Source organism: Pinus tabuliformis, chromosome Q, assembly GCF_031772625.1.
Source record: "Pinus tabuliformis cultivar Carrire ecotype Pingquan chromosome Q, CPIR1, whole genome shotgun sequence".
In the NCBI taxonomy this organism is placed as follows: domain Eukaryota; kingdom Viridiplantae; phylum Streptophyta; class Pinopsida; order Pinales; family Pinaceae; genus Pinus; species Pinus tabuliformis.
Window position 1 is genome coordinate 372,162,237 of NC_142296.1, and position 20,871 is coordinate 372,183,107.

At 39.9% G+C, this 20,871-nt stretch overlaps 1 protein-coding gene across 4 annotated transcripts in view; it reads right to left on the minus strand.

Annotated features, from left to right (window-relative positions):
- The window catches only part of EMB3142 (nuclear pore complex protein (DUF3414)), a 447,780-nt gene that overhangs the window by 316,793 nt on the left and 110,116 nt on the right, over positions 1-20,871 (minus strand). For all 4 annotated transcript variants that reach the window (XM_089384461.1, XM_089384462.1, XM_089384463.1 and 1 more), the window contains exons 12-15: positions 9,629-9,745; positions 9,256-9,462; positions 8,740-8,841; positions 8,502-8,648 (exon numbers count right to left, since the gene is read on the minus strand). In XM_089384461.1, the coding sequence (XP_089240587.1) occupies positions 8,502-8,648; positions 8,740-8,841; positions 9,256-9,462; positions 9,629-9,745 (573 nt within the window). The remainder of the gene's footprint in view (positions 1-8,501; positions 8,649-8,739; positions 8,842-9,255; positions 9,463-9,628; positions 9,746-20,871) is intronic.

The window sequence follows — 20,871 nt, forward strand, 5'->3', positions numbered from 1 at the left end:
CAATCACACATTGCAAAAATAATCTACCCACAATAATTCTCCATCATCTATTAATTTCGAAAATCTAGGTTTTCCAATGCATAGAGATACAAGGAGAAAGACAATATCCTAAACTTGTAACTCGACTCCTACAGAATTAATTTGGCCCAAGGATTTCGACCTCTAAGAAATCAGACTCCAAAATAAATCGGCCCAGATACTCAACTAGCAAAATCAACTTGTACCCTCCTTGTGTGTCACCATTGCGCACTAGGGAAAACTCAGCCCACCAGCAACTCAGTCTCCTCCAGATCAAATCAATCTCTCTCCAACAATTCGGCCCTACAATCTCCTCCACTCAACCTCCTGGATTCATCCTCAATCCACTTACACTTCAACTTCTTTGCGCTTCAATCCACTGAGCCACTCGCACTTAGAGAGAATCGCTCTCTTTGTGATGACTCACTCACTTGAGTTTTGTGTGGGTTTACCTCTTCGCTAGGCCTCCTTTATAATCTTCATTAAGCCCAAATCCCCCTAATCTGCCTTCTAGAATCATCTTGGAGATCAATGGTTTATATTATTTCCAAGTCACTTAAATAATTTATTATTAATCCTTAGAAAATGACTTAACAGTCCATAGTAACTAATTGACTTTAATTATTGTACTTTTCCTAAGTTAGACTTAGGAAAGTATACATAAATCACTTACTCCACTAAGCAAGCACCTACAAGAGGCAAATAATGTCTTCCACATGCTAAGACACCAAGCCTATGTAGAAGACCTTTAGAAGCTACCATTAGCCTCAGCACATCCACCCCAATATTATACAGATATCCCAGTCTCTGATAGCTTGAGATAAGCTTGCCCCCCTTGCCCTCGGCCATCAGGTCTCGGCAACCTTGATTTCATTGAACTCACAGCCTTGTTACTGACATTGGGAGATTCCCTTATTGTAGATCTCATTTCTTTCCTATGTTAGATTTATTTATATGTGTGTTTTTCTTTTTAGCACTCTTTGCATTTCCTCTGTGTTGCATTTGCACTACCATTGTATATTCATACTCGATGTGCTTTTTGGTCCCTTTGACCTACTATTGTGGTCATTTGTTGGACATTAATAAAAATTATTATTATTATTATTTACAATTTTGTATGCCTTCCTTAATAAAAAATTGTTGACATTTTAGTAGGAATTCCTCAATTATTTTTGTTGAAAAGTGTAACTAGGTTCGGTCTTCATAATGACATGTGTAATTGTGATTTTATGTAATTGATAAAAAGAAGTAAATAAAATTATTTTTTGTAGTACTTGAATCATGGGTTTCGTGATCAAGTAATTTTATTTTAGTTAAGGTTCCCATTGTGAACCTTTAGTTTTTATCATCAAGTCATAAAAAGTCAAATTGAGTCAATGTCATGTACGAAGGACCCTTCTTGGGTATGTTACATTTTTGTATGAGTCATTAAATGAATAAGAAGGCCCTCCAAGACCAAGCAAAGGTATCTCCTTCAAGTCAGCTACAAGATGGAGTAAATGATCTACACAAAAGGACATGTCGGCTCACCCTCACTCAAGTCAGCCTAATTGATGGGGAAATCACTATAAATAGGGCAGCTCGACTTTCATTTGAGGCAGAGATTTTTGGTCAAGCAAGTCTGCAATTAGGAGTGTGAAAAACACTTAGAAAGGAGTCTTATAGCCAGCAAAAGGAAGGAAGATAGAGCGAGTTTGTTTGAGATTGTTTTAGGGTTGCTCTCCACTCGCACGTAAGAAGAAAAGGGTTGTCACTGTTGTAGAAAAAGGGCGAAGTTTGTCTTGCTATGCTAGGAACCGAATCAAGAAGTATTTGAGCCAATTCATCAAGCCGAGTTGGAGAAGAAAGCCATTCAGTCCAAGCGAAGAAGGTTAAGGGATTGAATCACCATATATCTCTCTCATGTGTTGCAATTAGGGTTTCCAAGAAGGCCGAAATAAGATGCAGGTTTGAAGCAAAAGGAAACCAAAGTTAAAGGAGGAGGAAGGAGCAGATGTTTGACTATTGTTAAGGCAAGAAGGATCTCATCAAGGAAGCTTTGTGTCTTGGTCTTGGTATTCGTCAATTGAAGTCTCTATAAGAAAAATATTTGTTAGTGTTTTCCTCTCAAGTGGGAGAGGTTTTGGCCCTGACCGATAGCCTATATTCCATGTCTCTTGTCTCTTTATGGTTTATGCATTGGTAGTTTTTTGATAAAGAAGAACACTATAATAATCTAAATAAAAAAAGATCCTAATCTAAGAAGTAAAAAGCATTCACAAGCAGTTATCTAAAGAAGAGAAATCACCTAATAGCTATGTCCTAGATTTCTCAACAATTTTAATCCTTTTTCCAACCTTTAATTCTTTCCATGCAAACAAAATCTATAAAGACTTCTACTTTAATTCTTTTAGCTTTTATGGAAATGACCTTTATTCTCATGCTAAATAACTAGATAAAGGTCAGCTTTAAGCTTTTCTTAACAAAACAACATGATAACTTGGCATGTCTACTAATAAAAAATGACAAAGGCAAGTTAGGGTATAAAACACTTTATTTAAGAATTAAATTTAGGCTTAGATAGAATTAGCACATGCCGAAAAGCATAGTTGTTGGTGGGAGTTAGAGGGAAGAAAAAATGGAATTGTACAGCGTTAGGGTTTCTTGAATGTTGATAGAGGGTCTGGAGGCGGCAGCCCTGGCCTGCACGCAGGGCATCAAGGAAGCTGATGCACCGGGCTCAAGGGGCTTAGTGACCACAAGCGAGACTCAGACAAAAGGAGGTCAATGCATCTAGGGTGGGAAGACCGTCCTTCCCTGACCGAACTGGTGGTTTAGCTAGCAAAAGGATTTATGTCGTAGGCTCATCCTAGATTGAATGGCGGATTTGGGGCATGAGGAAGGAATTTCGAGGTACGCAGGCCGAATATTACTCCAAGGTTTATGCCTTTGACCACCCCTGGCTTCAGGAATGGTTATCTCGCCGCTGCAGGTACCTAGCAGCTTGCTGCATGAAGACGCAGGGCATCACGCAGTGTTCCTCTTGGTGGCCGGACCTTGGGTTTCTCGTTGAGATGGTGGTGTAGGTTCTGCGGGCTTGCCCCCCCCCGGTGCCCTGGTGCGGAGGGTGGTGGAAAATATCATATGACCGGAGCGAGGACCCTGTATGCTGAGGTAATAACCCTGGCACCTACAACCCCTCAGAGGTGTGGGTTGTTGCTCATTACCAGGATGGACTTCTCAGACCACTGTCACGGCATGCAACAAGTAGAAGGATACGCAATGAGGACAGGACCTATTAGGGAGGAGAATCGATGGATGGGTCACGGGATCATCAGTGCTGCGTTGGGGGCCAGATCAATGACATATCTACACTTGCGATTTTTCTCCAAGAGGGGTGGAGGGAACTTTTCATCTGAATGGCTACCTCCAGTATCTACTGCAAATGCCGGGATCCAGGAATGCCCACTGTATCTGGGGCGATGCATTATCAACAGTCCCCCTGTGTCTCAACCAGATCTGGGATTGGTTCATGGATTGTATGAAGGGGCTCGTCACCGAGTATCGGCCAACATGTGTATTCCTCTGTCCACAATACCTATCAGTCTATCGGCCTATGAGAGGGTTATCAAACACAAAAGGGACTTTAGCTCCCAGAGCCAAGCCGTCAAAACCTTGGAGGAGTACCCACAGACTACAGTGCTTTATGGAGACATTGAAGCTGCACGGTCCTGCATGACCCAAAAGACCACAGAACCCCCTTCTTTGGTAACTTCTAATCGCTTTCAAATTTTTATTAAAACCCCTTCGGGGAAGTCTTCCTTGATTTGGGTTCTTGCAACAGACTGTGTTTTGAACCTGAAGAATATCATCGCCCAACAAATTGGCTACCCAGTTGGACTACAACATCTGTTATATGGGGGCAGAACCCTACAGGATCTTAGATCCATGTTTAACTACAACATTATGTTAGAATCTACTATAACACTCAACCTGAGGCTGCGAGGTGGTGCAGCGACCTTCAGTACAACAAAACAAACAGGAGGCAGTGGGACAAGTACAAAAAAAAACACAGATTCACAACAGAAGCACAAAAATGGAGGACTTTCTTTCAAGAACATCCTACAAGGGGGAAAAACTCCTACAGTGACCCCAAAGCAAGTTGGAACAAAACCCAGTCCATACATTGTGGAGCAACTGAATTATATACCAGAACTAAATATAGATATACCAGAAACCGATGAGAAATGTAATAATTTTGAATCACAAGCCATCATTTGTCGATTCAACTATTTCTGGCCAAAACCTGTTGAACTTTTCCATTGGATATTCACAAACTGGACTCTACACTGTGAGATTCACCTCTGTTCCAAGGGGTTTTTCATTGTCAAATTCCCTTCAACAGAGACAAGAGACATTATACTACAGGAGGGACCATGGTTTTGGGGATCTACGGGCCTTTTCATCACACCATGGTTTCTGGAATTCGATGCCAATACTATGGTCGTCTCCAGGATGCCAGTTTGGGTCCGTTTGCACAACCTCCCATTACACTTCTGGGACCATCAAGTCCTTGCTGGTATAGGCAACACCATTGGCAGATATATTAAAATGGACACACAAAGAGTGGAGGAAAGAATTTTTACATTTGCATGCATCTGTGTGGAAGTAGATCTCAGTAAAGGCTTACCGGACCGCATACAACTGAAGCATAAACAACGAAGTTGGACACAGACACTAGATTATGAAAATACAGCATTTAGGTGCAGAATATGCTGGCAAACAAGACATCTACAAAATACATGTCCTGAAGACAAAAAAGACATCCGAAGAAAGAAGAAAACAGGGAAACAACACAAGGGTTGGCAATTTCCCCCACCAGATCCTAAAGAGGGGGAGGAAGTTGATGTGGAAGAGCCCATACCCAATGAGAACAATCAAACAGACAAAGAATCAGAAGTCCAAGAGATAACTCCACAAGGACCTATGGAACCACAACCGGCAAAGATGTCAGATACAATGGAAAACAGTGGAACCAAACGACTACATACATCAGACACCTCTGATTCTGACAAGGAAAATCCTCGACCAGACGCTGAAAATCCGCTTGCACTTGTATCCACGATGTCGTCTCAAGGGGAGTGGTGCAAGGTCGAGAAGAAGAAGGGGAGGAAAACATGATTTTCTCCCCATTTGTACATTAACTTTTCTTTTATTGAACCCCTGATATGAGGTCATTGACTTGCAGATGAAATGCGACTTAGCATATACAACATGTAATTTTGTTTTCATTAATAAAATTACGACTTTTCTTACGGGAAAAAAAGAATTAGCACATGCCCAATATACCCAACAAGTCAAACTAGGTTGTGGAGTCAAGGTTTGAAAATTCAAACTTCGTTGGTATGAGCCTAAACATAGCACCTCGAATTAGGGTTTTGACATGAGCTCATGAGCTAAACTTACTCTTCTCGTACAAAATTGACACCCTCCAACATGCTACCTGTCACCTAAGCAGAAAATCCAGTAGCAAACATTAATCTTGACTCATCACTCTTCACCCACCAGAATTCTTGAACCACTTTACCACTGCATGCTTGGAACCAAGACATTCAACTTGTACCTTTCGTGAATAGAAATTGTTAATTATAGACGTACCCAGAAAGTAGTCGTTCTCTAGAAAAGCTAAAAGTGAGAGAGCCTAATCCTGAAGAGATGCAACATCAATCTATCTTCGAAAAAGTGAACAAAAAGCAACGCAAAACTAATCATCTCACATGCAGTCAGAAGCAATCTCATTCAACTTGCTTTTTTACAAGGATTGAAGATATATCATGCGAACACCTGACCTTTGGGTGATGGAAAAAAATAAACTGCTAAAAGTGGCAGTTTTCTGGAATCTAATAAACTGACTCTCGAAGGAGCCCTGATCCGTGTCAATTCTCTGGTTGCATCCGAAATGAGACTAGTGTGATGGAATCTCACACGATCTTGCCCCTTAGGCTGCACAAGTACTACTGGGGGTTAACAAGTAGTTCCCCCAAGTTCCTCAAGGTTGAGTTAATGTTGGATGGGGTTTGAAAATACATTCTATACAGAGAGAGAAGCAAATGCCATACTAAAGAGATGAATGTTGTAGAAAATACATAAATAATACTTACATATATTAAATCTGGTTTTTCCTGGCCTCCAGATGTAATAATACCAGCATTTAGGTTCTTGAACCTGCAATTTACTCTTGATCACAAAGTCAACCATTATGAAATTGGAGAGCTCAATCTCAAGCCAATTGACCTAAATTACATATACTAAATCTGGTTTTTCTGGCCACCAGATGTAATAATAGCAGCATTTAGGTTCTTGAACCTTGCAATTTACTCTTGATCACAAAGTCAACCATTATGAAATTGGAGAGCTCAATCTCAAGCCAATTAACCTAAGTATTGTTCACCACACTCAATAAGTTGCAGAAAGTGTCCCAAATCCCTTGCACTTTTGTCATTTTAGTGAGATGAACAAGATCAAACCAATGTTGCGAACATCGGCATTGGGATAGATAAAATAGGCAAGGGTCAAGAAAATAGAGAAAATATCAGTAAAAATTGGCAAACATCAGCAAAATTAAGATACCATAAAAATATCATTAAAAATCGGCAAACATCAGCTAGGCCAAGAAATCGTGATTTTGAGATAAAATCGGGATGTTATCAAGATGTTAGATCAAACTCCAAGTAGAGAGAAATCAATCCAAAGGCTCCATTCCTTTTCAAGCAAACAAGGGCATAGTTGTCATCATTGAGGCCAGGAAGAGGTTTCTAACTTTCTCTGAATGCTAACATAAAGACTTATTGTCAAGAAGGGTTGTCATTTAATCACCCCAAACGTGGTAGTTCACCCAATGAAGACTGAGAAAAAGCAATTTTCCATCCATAGATGCACAAGTACCAGCATTGCCTTAAAAACTAGTATTCAGGCTGAAAATACACAAACAGGAATGCACTGTACTAGAAAAGGGCATAAATCTGCAAGGGCTCCCCTTAGATTAGTTGAAAAATTCAAAAAACTACCTAACAGGGAGGTCCCTCATGCAAACGAGGGTAAAAAGCTCTAGGAGTCCTGGAAAAGTTCTGAAATAACCTTCCTTCGGACCAGAAACAGCTTTAGGACAGTGCTGTACAAAGAAGGTAGAGTTCACACTAGTTGAGATCATAAATAGATGGTGTTTTTATGGTGAACTCTACAGCAAACCTAATCCAGCCAAGAGAAAGTGCAGCAGAAATGTAACAGCAATATAATAATCTGCACAAAAGATTGTTGTACTACCCAAGCACATCAACAAGAGAAGTGCACTATAGGAAGATTGCTCATATGCCTTTATTAATAAATAACATGAATGAGTACTTTACAAATGAGGAATGTGTTATATATACACACAACTCCTTTATGGTTGGGGCGCTAACCTAGGGAGGCTGATTAGGTCAGCCTTGATAAAAATAGCCACATGATTTTGAAAGTAAAAAGAAGTCGTGGGTTAAATGCCTATATATAGGCTTAATATAGCCTGCCCCCAATACATCACATGGAAGGTCAGCATGTGACCGTAGGACAAGATTCACCACAAAATTTCAACATTAATCTAGCTACACTGTTATGTGTGGTGGCCACCCACATGACCCCTTTTTCATAAATATACCCCACATGGACATGTTTTGCATACATTAACTACTAACGGAAGCATTTCTTACGAGAAGAGAAAAACATAAATCATAGATCACGGCCAAAATATATACAGTGAGCTCCCACCACTATTTCACCCTTGGACATATCCAGGTACTTTGTAAATAAAGATGATATGAGTGACATTTTACTTACATTTCACGACTAGTCCAACTAGAGTGCACTAACAGTATTAATGTCACTTTTTATGATGATTTATTTTACACTAGTTAAATGAGTGTGAATGAACTCTAGGAGCTCAGCAAAAGATACCCTAAGCAATTCCTCATTGACTTTCTTTTCATGTGAATGTATTTACCAATCCCATTGACAACTTCACTTATAATGGACATTAATATAGATTGCCTCTAAATTTATGTTTAATTTTGAGTTCAGTGATCGAGCCCAAAATTCAAAAAAATTACAAGAATATATGTACAACCAGAAAATTAAATAAACAACAGAGAAAATGTATACAAGACAGTTGTCAAGTTCACCTAGTATGATTTACATGTCAAACTACCTTTGCACAATAACTACAAAGCATTTCATCTAATTGAATTATCAATAGCAAGCAACATATTTGCAAAAACAAAAGGCCAGATAAAAATATTAATAAAGAAGACACTAACGATAAACATCAGAGAAAGTGTTATCCACAATTTCCTGTCACTATTACATCTATACAATTAGAAATAGTACTATTGTAAGTCACCAACGCATTTGTCTCATTAACCTGCCCTAAACTCCTAATTGAATTGTTGGGAACACTTTAAATCTATAAGCACCTGAGAAGAAACCTCATGTGAACTATTGCCGATAATAGTAGGTCCAACAACTACTGGAAGATCATATTGCTCCAGCAAACTCCAGATAGTATCTCTTAAGGCAGGGGATACTTCCACAAATGTAGATATAGCATTCCTCAAGGCACCCTGGTATTAGAACATCATGCATGACAAATGCAAATTACCAAGAAAAAATTTTCGAAAAAAAAAATTATGGACATCTATACAATTACCAAACCTTCAAATAAGGTGGCACACTTTCATATGGTAACAATTTGAACAAAGGCTCTATGTCAGGAAACCATTGTGTTCGTTCTATCGAGTTTCCAGTTTCCATCACCTGAGAAACACAAAATATGAAAGAAGATATAAAAGGCCTACTCCGAAATTTTAAAGAAAAAGAAATAGATAAAATAACTCTAAAAGCATCACCTAACATGAAAACTCTTTGGCCCACAGGGGGCAGCTCAATTGGCTATTCCCTTCTTATGAAGTACTATGTAAATCATGAGATTCAAAGTTCAAATCCCCCGTGGGTCAAACCAACAAAAAAAAACATGAAAACTCTTTCCAATTAGTAAATAAGCTTTTGATTATTTCTATCTGAAAAATGCTTCCAAGAAAAATTCAATAAATCATATCCACAATGCAAACAAAGATTATTGAACTAGAAGAATGTAAAAGAAGTCAGCAATAAAAACTTTTCTTCATTTGACTTGTGAACAGGATACATTGAATAGCATTCCCACTACACCTTTTGTAGAACCCTCAAATATGCTACTAATGCCCTTGCATCACCTTCCTGAACATCAGGCAATAAAGCTCTAGGATTTTGAAGGCATTGCTTAAAATTTTGCTCATAAACATTGAGAGAGTTAAAAAGAGTATGCCATCCCACGGATCGGATTGCTTTGCTTTGAAGCAATTGGAATACTTTCTTAGCACCTTCCTCACTGGATGCCTGACAATCAAAACAGCAAATCGAAATTGTACTCACACACCTTATATAATACAAAAAAATTGGACATCTCAAAACTACATCTTTACATGGCACGATATTTTGTAAAAGCATTCAAACAAAATCATAACCAATAACAAGAATCACCATATAAAAAATATCATCTTACCAATGCCGTGAGCATGTTTAGAAAAGCTACAAGTGTTTGATAGCTGGTATGATCTTCCCCAGCAAAATGCACAAAGTTCCATAAAGCTTCATTCCCTTCTGTTAGCTTTGGCTCTTTCTAGTTGGAAGCATGTATCCATATGTATGTTAGAAAAAGTTGTGGTGTTCATAAAATAAAATAAGGACATTTAAATTGCATTACAAATTAAGAAAAAAGTGTATATGGTGTCACAAAACAATAAAAGGGATGATATCATTATTTTCCGAGAAACCAACCAATCAAATATAAAAATAAAAATATGCCCTTGGAACTGCACACGAAATATATATTTATTCATACACTCCACCCAAGTGTGTTGTCAAAGATTACAAGGATTTACTCTTTACGTGTTACCTGAAATGAACTTGCCTTATATAACCATATTTACAGTATAAGATGACTCGGTGATCTATTTCCACTATCAGTCATTGGACCAATTTTAAGGATAAAGCTATGCATGGAGGTGAACTAGATGTCAACAAAATTGGACTAATTAGATTATTCAAATATATAGTAATACCTATTATGGAATTTGGAGTCAAATGCACATTGATTCTCAATACACCATATAAAATACATATTTCAAACAATATCATGTGCAATACAAAAAACCATAATGATATTACCTTACTAAAAGCAAAAACCCACAGTGCTATAACATGATACATCTGATAACACATCAACATGATGTACTAAACCTTCCTGACCGAAAGGCACAACTATAAAAGTAATGTATCAAGAATTAGTTGAATATGTATTTCAGGAAATTCATCTACAACAAGATTCATCGCACTATGCAAGTAATGCCTTCAGAACTAGTTCAATATTTATTTCAAGAAATTCATCTACAATAGGATCATTGCCAGGCTAAAAGTATGCTTTTGCCATATTCTGACTACAATCTATTACTCAAATCCTCATTTCTAATTTCAAAGAAAAGTTGACGGCAGATATAGTTAGTGTTTGTAGCTCAGACAGGATTTCTATGAGAGTGTCCACTTATGGAAATCATCATTAAAAGTATCCTATGCTTTTTCAGAAGTTCACTTTATTAATTAATTAATAAAGTGAACATTTTTTATTAAATTGACTTTTAATTAATAAAGTGACTAAAGTGGGTCACTTAATAATTTAATTAAAAGAGAGCCATTGATCTCATGTTTGAATCTCAACCATTAAAACTTAGGTTTTTGGCTCATGTCAAAGTTATAAAAGAAAGAGAGGACAAAGGACAAAGGACAAAGGCACACTAAACATTCATTTCACAAGTCACATGAGTGAAGGAGAAAATCAGAGATCTGATTTTCAGCCATTGGCAAGGATTTCAGCAGTATTTCAGCAAGGAGAAGGCAGTCAGTCTTCACCAATGACAGGCAGCCAATTAGTGGCAGGGAAAAGAGCATCCTTACAGCCAGCAGAGCAGGCCATACAGCCATCCATATGGATTCCATACCACCACATGGATTCCGTACAGCCATACGGAATTGAAGGCAGGCTGCATCGATTTCCATGCAAACTGTCATCTTCAGGATTGTTGTTAGTTTGATTAATTCTCAGAGCCAATTTTCTCTATAAGGGAGCTCTTGTAAGTTCTAAAGATAATTTTGAATGATGACCTGATTTAGACAAGCAGAAATATTTGTGCAGTGTGTGATTGTTTTTCTCGTTTTCCGCTGCATCCAAAAGTTAATATTGCCAGCAAGTAACTAAATCTGATCTATTTGCTTAGATAGCTAATTTTAGAATATTTTAACATGGTATCAGAGCTCCAGCTCTGAGAGAAAAGCAGGGTTACCAATTCAACTCTTCTTATGAGAATTCTTCAGATTGAGAATGTCCAAGTACCTTGTATAAATTATGATAACCTCCCTAGTTAAGAGGGAGTGTTGAAAGGTGTAACTAGGTTTGGTCTTCATAAAAACGTGTAATTATGATTTTATGTAATTGATGTAAAAAAGAAAATAAAATTATTTTTCTAATGCTTGAATCATGGGTTTCATGACGAAGGAATTTTTATTTTATAGTTAAGGTTCCCATTGTGAGCCTTTGGGGTTGGTCATCAAGTCATAAAGTCTAAGAAGTCAATATCATGTATTGAAGACATGTTATATATTGTAAAAAGTAATTTTGATTATGTCAATAACCCTCCAAGTCCATGTCACAAGCTCACCTTGAGGTCAGCCTAAAGATAATTCTAGAAAGGCATGCCGGCCTTGTCACTAGGAGAAGTCGGCTCATTTTTTATGGACAGACTACTATAAATAGGGAAGCTCAACCTTGTTACCCACCACTTCATGGGTGATATCCCCAGGAGAAAATTTTCCCCATGATGAGCCTCAGCCGGCAGCCCCTTGATGTCTCCAACTAGCTTGTTGTGCCATTTTCTCTGCCACCTGAGCGAGCCATGTGGTTCCTCACCCACCTATATTGATTGTATGTTTGAAGGTGGGCCTCCCGAATCTAAAGGTATGTCTTGTCATTTGATAATTGAGTATTGGTTTTACTTGACATGGATACTTCTGGGTATGGATTGATGGGAGGATTTGGTGGAAAGAGTGGGCTTAGTTTGTACTCTTGTCTCCTTGATATCTTTTGGTTGTTACCCTCAGATCTTAGTCCCATGGGATCTCCTTTATTAACCATTTCGTTCTAGGGTGGTACTACTTGGGAAACCCCGACTTTGGATGCGGGACCCCGCTCCTTTACCTGCACATATTACTCCCTTTCCACTCACTATACATCCATTTATCATTTCTCCCACCTGGGTCCACATCGCCATTCTCGGTCCACATAGGGCTAGCCTCCCTATCCCGTTGTTGCCACCTTGGGTTTAGCCTATAATGATGCCCCGAAGGTTGAAGCAACTAAAAAAAGAAGAAAAATCATAATTGGCCACATTTAACAGGAAATTGTAGCACAAAATGCAAAAGATGGCTACGACAAAAATAATTAGCATGTGGGAAAAATCCAACACATGAGCTCTACCCCAATCCATGACCATCACCCTGGTTCCATAGGCCCTAGATGAGCCTACTTTATCACTTAGGAAACCATGATTGTCCCAACCCCTGGAGGGCAATGAACCGCCCTACCTTAAAGGGGGTAATCACTACTATATTATACACATCATGCTCTTGTCCTCTGAGCCCCAAGTAGTTAATTAAAGAATATCCATAAAAGGCAAAAGGCATATAAATAAGGGTGGAAAAATCAAGGTTGGGGCACCTCATGTACCACGACTGCTCCCTACTATACATTACATACCTCAGTGTGGCTTCCCCTTATCTAGCTACCCCTATGCCCCATTATGTGGTCCAAGGTTGCCCCTCTCAATCCCTATTCCATCTCACCTATTTATCACTTGCCACCCCCATTAGAAGGATGTACCTTGGACATAATATCCCCTCTAAGGGTTGAAACCACTTAATAAGGTATTTGGCTAACCCCCTTTGGAGCATGGAGGCACTAACACGTGCCAAAGCCCACTACAGAAGGACATGCCATTATGAAGTGCCCACTTTGCTATCCATAGTTTGTAAGCTCTTTTACTCGATTATTTTAATGACTAATTGTACTGGAAGCCTAGGGGACGCATTGGATCTTATGCAAGATTGCAGGTGGTTTCCATTTGGGTTTGGCTTCCCTATACGGTATCCTGACCCCCAAAGGTCCACATTGGCACATGTAGGGTGTGCTAAAGAGCCATGGGCCTCCACAGCAGCAGACAACACTCCACAGATCTTCATAGATGTTCAGAGATGACTAGCATTCCATTTTTAGGAAGATGGTGACATGATTGGTACACTATGCCCAACAGGCCCCCACAGGAGCCCCACACTCTTGGCAAGTGTCCCAACGCTTGTATGATGTCATGGAAGCATTCATTCCACCACTTGGACCATTGCAGAGGATCTACAAGCATCTTTGATTCATATGGAGACCCATGGGGTCATTGATGTGCCATCAGACCCACTAAAAGCACCATAGGTATACTACTTGGAGAACATGGGGCCACCCCCTTGTCCATCATATTTCGAAGAACTTATTCCTCAATATGGCACTTCAAGGTGTTATTGAACCTTTGGAGGGCCCTACGACATACAAATAAAATTATTTGGCCCCTTGTGAGGCTTATTTTTACATTTATGAGCTAGTTCGTTGGGCTTGTTACCAATAGGGGTTATTATTTGCACATTATTTCATCTTTAGGAGCCCTTAGGCTAATTCGAACTCCTTAGGAGGCTATATATGTTGGGTTGTGTTATATTCTTTCCACGTAGTTAACAGGGGGTTTGAGGGGCACCCGTAACCCCACTTTATGGAGTCCGAGGCAGCGCCCCAGAAAATTTTGGTTTTGGACCCTATGTTAGGTTGGGCGGACCCACCTATGGTTTTGTGCATGATTTTTGCACATGTTTTTTGGGCACGATGGTTTTCGGTCCATGGTATTGGATGCTTCGGCATGTATAAATATGTATTATAACATTGAAAGGAACATAATGAAAAATCAAGCTGGTAGTCCCGGTTTTGGGATCCAGGGGAAAATCTCTGTGTATGTGTGTTTTATGTGTTCTGCTCTCGCATTATTTATTTTCTGTGTTTTAGAATTCGTATGTAGGTAATTTCTGTACGGGGTTAAAACCTACATTTGGTATCAAAGCAGATTTGGCTTCAAGGGGACGCCTTTGTTGCTGAGCGGTTTTGCTCGGGCCTGTGGTAGACCCTTTTCAATGGGAGATCTGCGAGATCGATTCTAGTGGTGAAAGAAGATGGTGAGCAATGGAAAGATAGAGATCGAGAAATTTAATGGTCAGAGTTTTGAGTTGTGGAAACTCAAGATGGAGGATCTGTTGGTGGATATAGATCAATGGATCATGGTAGATCCGAGTACTAAACCAACGGGAGTGTCCGATGAAGAATGGAAGAAGTTGGATCGGAAGGCAAAGAGCACAATACAATTGCGTGTCTCAGATTCAGTATTGTTGAATGTATCAGGGGAAGCTACAGCAAAGGCTTTGTGGGACAAGTTAGGGACTTTGTACCAATCTAAGTCTCTGGTGAATAAACTGTTCCTGCGGAAAAAGCTGTATAACCTGAGGATGAAAGATGGAGACTCGGTGACAGAGCATCTGAACGCATTTAATACTGTGGTAAGTCAGTTAGCATCTATTGATATTAAAATTTCAGATGAAGATAAGTGCATCAGTTTGTTGTGTTCTCTACCAGATTCGTGGGATAGTCTGATTATTGCAATAGGTAGCAATGCAACTGCCTTGCAGTTTGATAAAATAGTCTCAGCCTTGCTGACGGAGGAGATGAGACGGAAACATATGGAGAGTCAAAATGGTGATGCCTTGTTTGTACGAGGACGATCCCAGAACGAAAACAAAAATAAGTCATCCAGTGGGAAATCTAAATCTAGAGGGAGATCTAAATCTCCAGGAAAACCTGTAAAGGTGGTGTGCTGGAAATGCGGAAAGGAAAGCCACTTCAAAAGGGACTATAAATCTAAAACTCTTGACAAAGGAAAGGGATCTGATGAGGCTCCTTCTGCAGAGGCGAAAACCACCTCAGATGGAGGTGGAAATGTGTACTTGGCTTCTTCAAGTACACATGTAGATCATGAGGCATGGTTGATTGACTCAGGTGCATCCTTTCACTTCACTCCCCGTAGAGAGTGGTTCTGTGAGTATGAGAAATATGATGGTGGTGATGTCTTCTTGGGGGATGACAAGAAGGCTAGAATCATTGGTCGTGGAAAAGTAAAGTTGAAGCTGCAAGGTGGAAGGGTTAGAACACTTCCGGGTGTTCTGCATATTCCTGCATTAGCCAACAATCTTATTTTTGTTAGCAAGCTGGATGATGCAGGTGTAAAAACAGTGTTCGAGAAGGATACCTACAAGATGGTTCAGGAAGCACTGGTATTGATGCAGGGAGTTTGGATTGGAACTCTGTACAAGCTGCAAGGTAGCACTGTTGTTGATGGGTGCAACAGTTCCGTGGTTCCTGAAAGTGGAGCAGAAAATCTAGTGATCTCTGGAGAAAAGACCATGTTGTGGCATCAAAGGCTTGGACATACTGAAGAGAAGGGCCTTTGAATACTTCATGGTAAAGGTATGGTAGAAGGTATGAGTAATAGCTCTCTATATTTTGATTTCTGTGAAAATTGTGTATACGGGAAGCAGAATCGGGTGAGTTTCCCCTCTGGTGGTAAAAGGGCGAAACATATATTAAAACTTGTGCACAGTGATGTGTTTGGATCTGTGAAGGTTCCATCACTGGATAAGTCTGTGTACTATGTATCATTTATAGATGACTTCTCAAGGAATACATGGATATATTTCCTTAAGAAGAAATCTGAAGTCTTTGATAGGTTTAAAGAATTTAACGCTCTAGTGGAAAACTAGACAAAGAAAAAAATAAAGGTGCTAAGGACAGATAATGGTGGAGAGTTTTGCAGTAAGGAATCTAAAGAATTCTACAAGAAGTGTGGTATAGCACGGCAGAAGACTGCTCCATATACACCTCAGCAAAATGGAGTTGCAGAAAGAATGAACAAGACGTTGATGGAAAGGGCAAGAAGCATGCTCAGTGGTGCTGGGTTAGGACAGGAATTCTGGGCAGAGGCGATGAATACTGCATGTTACCTGATCAACAGGTCACCTTCATCAGCGTTGGAGGATAAGACTCCACAAGAGGTATGGACTGGTAAGAAACCCTCTCTTTCACATCTGAGGGTATTTGGATGTGATGCATATGTACACGTTCCAAAAAAGAAAAAAACAAAGTTGGATAGTAAAACTGAAAAGTGCATCTTTATTGGGTGTAAGAATGGTTTAAAGGGTTATAAGCTTTGGAACCCAGTAACAAGGAAGGTTATGTACAGCCGAGATGTGGTGTTCAGAGAGGTGAAAGATGTTATTAAACATGAAGTCCAACCAAAGGAACCTGAGAAGATAGAGTTTGAGCTAAAGGAGGAAAAATCAGACTCTACAGCAGAAGAGGAATCAGAAGATGAAGAGCCACAAACTCCGGCTGTGAAAAGATCAATTCGAAAAAAAAGGCAACCAAAAAGGTATAGTCCATCTGCTTTCTGTTCAAATTTTGCTTTGTCTCTTACTGATGATGATCCCAGAACTGTGAAGGAAGCAGTGGATTCAGAGGATGGAAAACTCTGGAAAGAGGCCATGGTTGATGAAATGGCATCTTTGCACAAAAATGAGGTTTGGGATCTGGTGGAATTGTCGGCTGGAAGGAAACCCATTGGCAGCAAATGGGTGTTCAAAAGGAAGACAAATGCAGAAGGAAAAGTGGAGAAATACAAAGCTCGGTTAGTAGCAAAAGGTTATTCCCAGGTGTCGGAAATTGATTTTGGTGATATTTTTTCTCTTGTTGCCAGGGTAACTTCTATTAGATTACTTTTATCTGTTGCTGCTGCTTTTGATTTTGAAGTAGAACAGATGGATGTGAAGACAGCATTTCTTCACGAGGATCTAGAAGAGGAAATCTACATGAAGCAACCTAAAGGCTTTGCGGTGAAAGGTAAGAAAGAACTGGTATGTAAGTTAAAGAAGTCTCTATATGGGTTAAAACAGTCACCAAGGATGTGGTATCAGAAATTTGATACATTTATACGGGGACTTAGCTTCACCAGAAGCAAAGCAGATCAATGTGCGTATTTTAAATTAATTGGTGACCGTGTTATTTATCTGGTCTTGTATGTGGATGATATGTTGTTGGTTGGAAATGACAAAGAAGTTATCCAGGATTTGAAGACCCAATTGTCCTCCAAATTCGACATGAAAGATATTGGTGCTGCAAACTATATTTTGGGCATGGAAATTAAAAGAGATCGGGCAAAGAAGAAGCTCTGGCTAAACCAGAGGAAGTATGTCAAGACAATATTGCAAAGGTTTAATATGCAGGATAGTAAACCGGTGAAGGTTCCTATTCCTGTACGTGTGAGGTTATCTGCTGAACAGTGTCCCAAGACACAAGAAGAGGAAGAGGACATGTCCCGTGTTCCATATGCAAGTGCAGTCGGTAGCCTGATGTATGCAATGGTCTGTACTAGACCACACATTGCACATGTAGTGGGAGTATTGAGCAGGTTTATGTCAAAACCAGGGAAGGAGCACTAGACAGCAGTGAAGTGGGTTTTCAGGTATTTGCGTGGCACTAGTGATTATGGTTTGTGCTATCAAGGAAGACCAGGATTGGACAGAGTGTTGGATTTTCATGGCTTTGTTGATGCAGACTGGGCCGGAGATCTGGATCAGAGAAGATCTACAAGTGGGTATGTGTTTAACCTATTTGGAGGTGCAGTCAGTTGGATGAGTAAGAAACAATCTGTAATGGCACTGTCAACTACAGAGGCAGAATACATGGCAGCCACTCATGCAAGCAAGGAAGCAGTTTGGTTGCAGAGATTGTGTTCAAGTATGGGGTTAGTACAGGAAGCTATAAGGATAGACTGGGACAGCCAAAGTGCAATTTTCTTGACAAAGAACCCCGCATATCATTCAAAGACAAAGCACATTGATGTTCAGTATCACTTTGTGAGGGATATGATAGAAGACAAAAAGGTGTTGCTAGTAAAGGTGGACACTTTGAAGAATACTGCAGATGCATTGACAAAATCTGTGAGCTCTAAGAAGTTCTCTTGGTGTAGAGAGTCAATGGGCATTTCAAGGCTGGAAAAATGACTAAGCTCTCTTGTGGCCCCCAGTGGAAAGATAACAACCAGTGGGAGAATGTTGGGTTGTGTTATATTCTTTCCACGTAGTTAACAGGGGCTTTGAGGGGCACCCATAACCCCACTTTATGGGGTCCGGGGTTTTGGACCCTATGTTAGGTTGGGCGGACCCACCTATGGTTTTGTGCATGATTTTCACACATGTTTTTTGGACGCGATGGTTTTCGGTCCATGGTATTGTATGCTTCGGCATGTATAAATATGTATTATAACATTGAAAGGAACATAATGAAAAATCAAGCTGGTAGTCCCGATCTTGGGATCCAGGGGAAAATCTCTGTGTATATGTGTTTTATGTGTTCTGCTGTCGCAATATTTATTTTCTGTGTTTTAGAATTCGTATGTAAGTAATTTTTGTATGGGGTTAAAACCTACAATATATTGATGTTAGATACATTCATTTGTATCATCACTTGAATTGGGATCTCTCTAATCATAGACAATTTTCGCACCTTTCCTTGGAGGATATTTTTGGAGATGGATGAATTTTGATGTATGGATTTGGGCTATTTCTCTTGTCTCGGAGCTTTGTTATGCAAATGAATTGCTGGTTGGATATACTCTATAACGTTGTAAGTGACTTTTATTGTTATTATTCTTTTTGTTGCATACTGCAAAGATTAGGGCTAGTTGTTGCATTATTGAAATGTGGAATTGAACATGTTTTAGCTATTTAAATGTATGGGCCAATGTTATATGAATGAAATGTCCTAGAGATTATTTATCTCAAGAAGCTTGCATCATTTGCTTTAAAGTATAAATGCTTGAAGGTTGCTTTTCTTTTCTTACTATCTACATTGGATGAAGTTGACTTTCTGGGCCTCCTTGATCAAGAATCCAAGTTCTTACTCATTACCATCCTTGACTCCATATCCCCAAGTGAATTAGGCACTGGTTCCTTAAAAGGGTGAACATCTTAACCTTCATTTTACCATTTTTCCCCTTCTTCCCAAGCCTAGCCCCATTAGGTCACCTAGGGCATCAGTTTCCTGGCAATTGGCCCAAGGAAAAAATTTGATCTCCTCTAGGCTACAGCGCTGGTGGGTCCCCTCCCTCTCCTCCAAATTTGAGGCAATTCTGACGGTGGAATCTCCGAGAATCCCAAGCCCTAGCTCTAGGACCGAATTTTGACTAGGCATCCCCAAGGCTGGACATTAATAGGATCAATTCAACCATGTGAACTAAATATTCTTGTTTGGTCCTTTCCCCTCACCTTGTCCAGGATAGGATCACCATTGACTGCTACATTCCATCCTGAACCTGGGCTGGGTCCATTTGGCCCCGTGTGGTCCCACTTCTCAATAAAGCCTATTTGTCAAAGACCATTTGGGAGTTCAAGTTTCCAAGGATTAGAGTGATTGAGAAACTCCTTTATATGCCTATCCTTTCTCCCTCAACCCTCCAATCCTCACCCCTTACCCCTGGTGGACCAAGTCCCTTGCTTAAAGAGCAAGCAATTTCATTCATCACTCCATCCTTGGAAAAGGGTTTTCAGGGTCATTCCTCACCTCTCCATTGACATCTACCTTACGAAGTGATCCCCACACTATCGGGACTCCTTCCATTGACGAAAGTTCGTAAAGAGCAGGGAGACATAGTTGTGGTGACAGTGGGCTAAGCCTCCACCGTTGCCCTTGACCTAGCAGTTGCCCTCTTAGGAACCCCTTTTAGGTCCCCTGCTAATTTGAGTGGTAACAAGCCTCACTTAAGATGAGAATTCGATCAAGCATCAAGAATAGAAAAAGAAGTGCGAGAATCACTTGAGAAAGAGATCATCATCAAGCAAAGGAAGAAGGAACCTAATCAAAGTTGTTTGGCATGTTTTTGGTCTAGTGTCTTCACACGTGTGGCAAAAACTAGGGTTTCTGCAGTAGTGTCATAACAGTGCTAGAGGAAGTCACCAAGAAGGTCTCCAAATTAGCTCCCTTGCTAGCTGAGATCACCTAGAGAAGTCTTCAAAAATAGCGAAGGAGGAAAGCATCTCCAAACTCTCTCCCTCACCTCCCACGTGCAAAATTGCAGAAGTACGGATTACAGGTCTATGGAAAGAAACTGAAACTTTAGAGTAGCCAAGAAGTGCAGTGCATGAAGGCACTTTGACTTGTGTTGACTCGAGCAAGAAGAAGAAGAAGAAAAGAAGGGTCTTGTGACGTGGTCTTGGAGAAGTTGTGTCAAGGGTCTTGGTCTTGGTCTTGGTCTTGGTATTCGTCAATTGAAGTCTCTATAAGAAGAAGAATTCGTTTTGGGTTTTCCTCTCGAGTTGGAAAGGTTTCGGCCCTGGCTGATCACCTAATTTCTATGTCTCTTCTCTCCTTCTTGTTTATTCTTTGGTAGTTGTTTGATGAAGAACACTATAATAATCTAAGCAAAGAGAACCTGGTCCAAAGAAGTAAAAAGCATTCATAAGCAATTATCGTTAGAAGAGAAATTATCTAATTCTAATGCCCTA